Source organism: Hordeum vulgare, chromosome 2H, assembly GCF_904849725.1.
Source record: "Hordeum vulgare subsp. vulgare chromosome 2H, MorexV3_pseudomolecules_assembly, whole genome shotgun sequence".
NCBI classification, from domain to species: domain Eukaryota; kingdom Viridiplantae; phylum Streptophyta; class Magnoliopsida; order Poales; family Poaceae; genus Hordeum; species Hordeum vulgare.
In genome coordinates, this window is record NC_058519.1 from 2893128 (window position 1) to 2899193 (window position 6066).

The following is a 6066-nucleotide window of genomic DNA, read 5'->3' on the forward strand; positions in this document are numbered from 1 at the left end:
AGTAATTCAAACTGAAACCACGGTAGATACTTATTTTGAAACGGAGGGAGTGCAGATGCAGAGCTGTAAGCCTGTGACTGAGTAAGAAGCTAGTAAGTAAGCAACCGTGGCTAGCTAGGTGATGAGTGATGAGGAAGAGACTTGTTTAGTGATTGACTTTGGGGTTAATGACTGGTGGAATCTTGGCAGAGGGCCACCAGGCAGCAGGTGGTGGCAGCAGCTGGTGGAGCATGAAGCATGGTGAGATCTGGTTGATTCTGATTTAACTTCCCAGAGCACCAGGAGCCAGCCATGGCCAGATCCAGTGAGACAGCCAAAGGACAAGAGGCAGGGAATTCCACCACCACCCTCCCCTGCTTCCTCTTCCCCCAATGAATTCCTTGGCTCCCTCAAAGGGACACCACCTCCTTCACATCATTGACTGGTTCATCAGATACTCATGCTGTTGCTAATGCTACCAGCAACCCTAGAGAGAGAGAGAGAGAGATCTAGAGAGAGACTGAGAAGGAGCTGTAAACTGTTTTCAAGGAAAAATAACTGATGGAAAAGAGACAAGAGCATATGAGTAACAACATTGGTCATGTATATTCACTGAGGGGGTGTTGCACAAAGACAGTAAAAAAGAAAAATACAAGATGGTGAAATGAGCCTCATCTTTCCATCACTGGGTAGAGCTAAAGTGTGGTGGTGCTGTACAGTAGAGCAGTGCACCATGGCGCCCCTTAGCTACAGTAATAAAAGTCCCGGCCCCAGGGGCTCCACTCCGCTTCCCCACTGACGAGAGGGCTCCACTTTACTATATCCTTCCTACCTTACATACCGTACGTATAACCTACTAGGTAATTAACATCTTTTTTTTTTCACATCTCACTCTCTCACTCTCTCACTCTTACTCTTACAATGAACGAAATCAACATCATCAACAAAGTAATCAAGGGGATTTGGTTAGTCGTCGTCGTCGTCGTCGCCGGAGAAGGAAGGCCGGCTTTGTGTGGTTGCTTAGAAGATGACGGAGATACAGCGCCTATGGCAGGCGCCGGCGGCCCGCTTGGTGGTGGGCTTGGTCTCCTCGCGCCACACCTGGCCGAGGTCCTTGGCGATGCGGACGGCGTCGGCGGAGGCGCCGGAGAGGCCGCGGCGGGTGAAGCCGACGGAGTAGAGCCCCGACTTGCCCTTCCACCCGTTGGGGAAGCCGGTGGTGGGATACCCGTCCTTACCGAAGAAGTCGGTGCCCTGCAACCACTGTGGGACGTTGCTGCGGTACCCCGTCGCCATCACCACCGCGTCGAGGTCGAGGGCGGTGCCGTCGCTCAGCTCCGCCCTGCTCTTGGTGAACCGGGACACTCCGGGTACGACGGTGATGTCGCCGGACCTGATCTTTGCTAGCGCGCCCGTGTCCAGCACCGGCGTCTTGCCGTACTTGTTCTTGAGCGTCAGCGGGCCGATGGCCGGGCGCCGGATGCCGAAGCCGGCCAGGTTTCCGAGGATCAGCCAGGAGAGGAACACCATCACCTTGTCCACGAACCAGAGCGGGAGCCACGCCATGAGCAGCGTGGCCAGCTCGAAGGTCGACTTTCCCATCACCTCGCGCGGGAGCACGTGCACGGCGTCGCGAACCACCATGGACGGGAGCGCGCCGTGGTCGCACAGGTCCAGGGAGACCTCCATCCCCGAGTTGCCGCAGCCGACGACGAGCACGCGCTTGCCCTTGTACTTGTCGCCTGACTTGTACTCGCTGACGTGGGCGACCTCGCCGGCGAAGCCGTCGAGGCCGGGGATGTCGGGCACCACGTTCTCGGCGTTCTCGCCGGTGGCGACCACGAGCCAGCGCCCGATGTACTCCATCTCGCCGGACTTGGCCGAGGAGGAGTGCACGCGCCAGAGCCCGGAGGTCTCGTCGTAGCGGGCGGACTGCACGGTGCTGCCGAACTCGGGCTTGACGTGGAAGGCGGCGGCGTAGTCCTCGAGGTAGTCGATGAACTGGCGGCGGGTGGGGTACTCGGGGTAGTCGGCGGGGAAGGGCATGCGGGGGAGCTGGCAGAACTGCTTGGGGAGGTGGAGCTTGAGGCGGTCGTAGGTGCGCTTCTGCCACAGAGAGGCGATGCAGTCCTCCCGCTCCAGCATCACGTACGGCACGCCCTGCTCACGGAGGCTGGCGCCCACGGCGAGCCCCGACGGCCCGGCGCCGATAATGATGGGCCCGTTCACCCACACGCAACGCGGGGAGAAGAGGCTGTCCATGCGATCGCTAGACAGGAGCACCATGCTTGATGGGTTTCTTGCTTTTGCTTTGGTGGCTGCTGGCCTGCTGTGTGATCGGTTGAGAGAAGGGAAGGTGGTGAAGATGCTGAGGTTGAAGAAGGTGTTTGTTGGTTGCTGTTGTTGTTGCTGCTGCTGTTGCTGATGTGTTGTGTGTTGGTGGTTTGGGAGGAAGGAGTGGTGGTGCTTATATAGGGGTTGAAGGGTATGTGGAGGGCAGGGAAGAGAGGGAGATGAGGTGTGAGGAGAGAGAAAGGAGAGTGATGGAATCATGGAGGGAGCAAATGATAATTTGAAGATTGATACGATCTAAGTGCTTTTTTTCTTCTTCAAAATTGCAAACTTCTAATCCTTGTTAGTTTATTGCTACATGAATTTCCCTGCTAGCTTAGGAGAGAGATACGCTAGCTTATGAGAGAGCAATTTGTTTCTTTTTTTCTTTTCGTAAATCAATCTGTGATTGGATGGTTATTAAGACGACGGTGATATCTCCCGTTTATCGGAGTTAAAGTTTCCAGACTTGACATCGGTGCGGTGTCTCTAACAACTTCGTTAATCTCAAGATGACGTGCCGGCATGTTTTTTCGTAGGGGTGATTGTATTTGCGATTGTACTCTGTTAAAAAAACTATTTTGATTTTGAATTTTTTTTCTAGAGAGAGAGAGGGAGAGAGAGAAAGAGGGGAGTGCATGGAGAGCATGCAAGATTCTGGCGGGTGAGGAGAGGACACATGCAGGGATGCCGTTACCCGTGGAGAACATGCAGATGCAGCCCGGCGGCAACGGGGACGGGGACGGCCCCTTGTTTCCAGCCCGGCCGGGGAAGGTTGGACGACCATGCCGGCCGCCGCGCCGCGCCGCTTGCTTATCTGCTGCTGCTCCTGCTGCATCGAGATCTGTGCGCTAGCAGCTTGCACGCCATGGGACTCACTAATCTGGTCAATTAGGGGAAACCATGCACGCGCGCATGCAAGCACGATGGCCGTGGTTAAGTTAGTCCTGTCATTAATTACGACTGCCATCTTACATGTGGGAGCAGCTAGCGGAGGATGATGACAAGTGGGGACGCCGAGGAAAACCCGAACCAACTGTGAACCGAAAGGAAACCGGCCGGCCAAATAAAACCGTCTACCTCTCGCATTTTCTTCTTTTTGCCAATTAAAGCACTTACATGTGGGGCCGACCACTTGGAAAACGGCTGCAATTTTAAAGGGGTAAAATGTGCGGAAATCTAATTTGGCTCTAGGGAGCATACGCTCTGCCCGTCAAAATGAATTTTGCAAATGTCACCAAAATAGGAAACAAATAGATATGTTCATTGGCACACCAAAATGCTATTACCTGTAGATTTCAACTGAAAAGCTTAAGCATTTTGACATGTACAAAAGAGAGACAAGTCAAAAGACAAATGTTATACTTAATTCTAGGCTTTTTTTTGGTTGGCGAAGCACCGCTGTTATGTTTCACATTAAAAATTTCAAGCACACTTGTTACACATGGCAGTAGTTTGGTTAAATTGAGTCCAGTAGAAGAGTTTGTGTTATATGTGATGGGTAAAACATGTCCCAAAATCGAACCTTGAGGGCAAAGAAAATTGTGAACTCTTTCTAAAAATTATGACCCGCCATTGTGACTCCGATCTTCAAGGACGACTATAACCACTACAACAAATGTGATAATCCGTGACGCACGTTCTGTGACGATTCAATGAAAAAACGTTGGGGAATCATATCAATTTCACAAAATATGACGTTTTTTCACTGAATCGTCGTAGAATGAGCGTCACAGATTATCACAGTTGTTGTAACTTTTGATTATGTGATCTTGGGATGTTTTAAGACGGTGTGCTTACCTTCGATGCTTGGTATCATTTTTGAAAAAGATACATTTGTATGCGGCATTTAAGATTTCAATGAAGTTTATTTTAGTGGATATCGAAACACTGGTAACCTAAAAAATCAGGACAATCAAAAGAGTGTTGTAACTTGCAAAATTCAAATGTTACTGGAATTTGAAATCTTGGTTCTGATGCATCCAAGAATGTAAAGGTTGGAAGGCTTGCGCTTCTTTAAAAAAAAGGTTTGTAAGAAACATGGTCTCGTCCTAATGAACAATTCTTACATGCTTGTGTGCAGGAATTAAGTAAGTCTGGCACATCGCATTGCAACATGTAAGAGAAACTACCCATTCTTTGGACAAATATGCAAATGCTGCTATATTTAAGTTGACGCGTGTTGGATCTGAGTATGATTATTTTTTATGCGAATAGGATTTGAGTACGATGAGAATGTACATCTACTCCTGTCCCCAACTGATGTAGGTGTGTGCATTCATCGGAGGTTCAAGGGCTTGGATCCCCACTAACTTGAAATAAAGAGCAAACGGGAAGAGATGAGCAATGCCGATACACGGAGCAATCCTCGACCATTGGATCATGGGGGAATGGCTAGCATGAATAGTGTTGCCATGCTGAGCCTATAGTGCATACTCCCTCCTGTCATTTTTACTTCGTATATAAGATTTGTCTAAAGTCAAACTTCGTAAAGTTTGATCAAGTTCATAAAAGAAATATCAACATTCACAATACAAAATTAATATCATTAGATGCATCATGGATTTAATATTCACTATTTTTAACTTTGGTATTGTAATCTTTAGATGATGATATTTTTTTTCATATAAGTATGGTCAAACTTTACAAAGTTTACAAAGTTTGACTTCAAACAATTCTTATATATAGAGTAAAAAGATCAGATAGAGTAATAGGAAACTAAGCATTAACAAATGATGTGGCTAGGTCTCAGTCGACTGAGACTTAATCAAGTCTCGGTCAAATGACATAATATATATAAAGAAAAAAGAAAAATTGAAAAGAATTTTTTTGCACAGATCCTCATGCAAGATCAAACGAATATAGCATTGTAAGTCTCTGTCGACTGAGACTTAGCAAAAACCGTTAGGAAATAGTGCAAACTTGCAAGGGAAAGTACACAAACCAAGCACTTGTTGCCATGCTGTTAAAGCAACCAAGCATCCAAATCAGCCAGTCGCCAGCTTCCAAGTGGGCAAATCGCTTTACAGTGCAGCTCCAGCATACGTACACACACGGCGGCTGCATGCATGTGAGAGACCCTTTTGGCGCGCAAACTAATCAAGCTACGTGGAACCACACTAATATCTTCACTCTCTGAGGATGAGCTCGCCACCTCACTCACTTCACTCCACTGACACACACACACACTCAGCTTTCTTTGCTTAGCTAAGCCATCACATTAGCCCGTTAATTAATCGCCCGAAAAATTCCCTATGGCATAGGTAGCTAGCTCCAGCTCGTAACTTTTCGCCACCCTCCAATAAACTAGGAAAAAGCACGGCTCAACAGCTCAGTTTGGCGCACGGCCCTTGTGTTCGTCGTGGGCATCTGTTTTTGCCAAGTGGCCTACACGGTTTACGATGCGCGTAGGCTTTTTCGGAGGTTATAAACATAGTTTTTTTGGTTTGGTTTGTTTTGTTGAAAAGATGGCATGCATGGGCATCTGTGGTTTACACGGTTTACGGCGCGCGTATGCTTTTGTTGAATGGGCACAGTTTTTTAGTTTTGGTTGAAAAGATGTGTGGATTATCCGTGTTTTGTTCGGAATATGAACATTCTTCACGTGTGGAACCGTATTGTTTTCGTGCGGGTTTTGATGGTAAGATCTTGCTTTTGGCAGCAATTTTGACTTCCGGGCTTCATGGAGCCTGATATTTTGGAAAATGTACCTAGGAATTTTAGTCCAAAAAAGTGATACATAAATGGATTCCGCAT

General features: G+C 48.2%; 1 protein-coding gene across 1 annotated transcript; it reads right to left on the minus strand.

Annotated features, from left to right (window-relative positions):
• Positions 1-920: 920 nt before the first annotated feature.
• On the minus strand, positions 921-2413 carry LOC123431491 (probable indole-3-pyruvate monooxygenase YUCCA5). Its single transcript, XM_045115309.1, has one exon. The coding sequence runs from the start codon at positions 2263-2265 to the stop codon at positions 1000-1002; it is 1266 nt and encodes a 421-aa protein (XP_044971244.1). The 5' UTR covers positions 2266-2413; the 3' UTR covers positions 921-999.
• Between the last annotated feature and the right edge of the window lie 3653 nt (positions 2414-6066).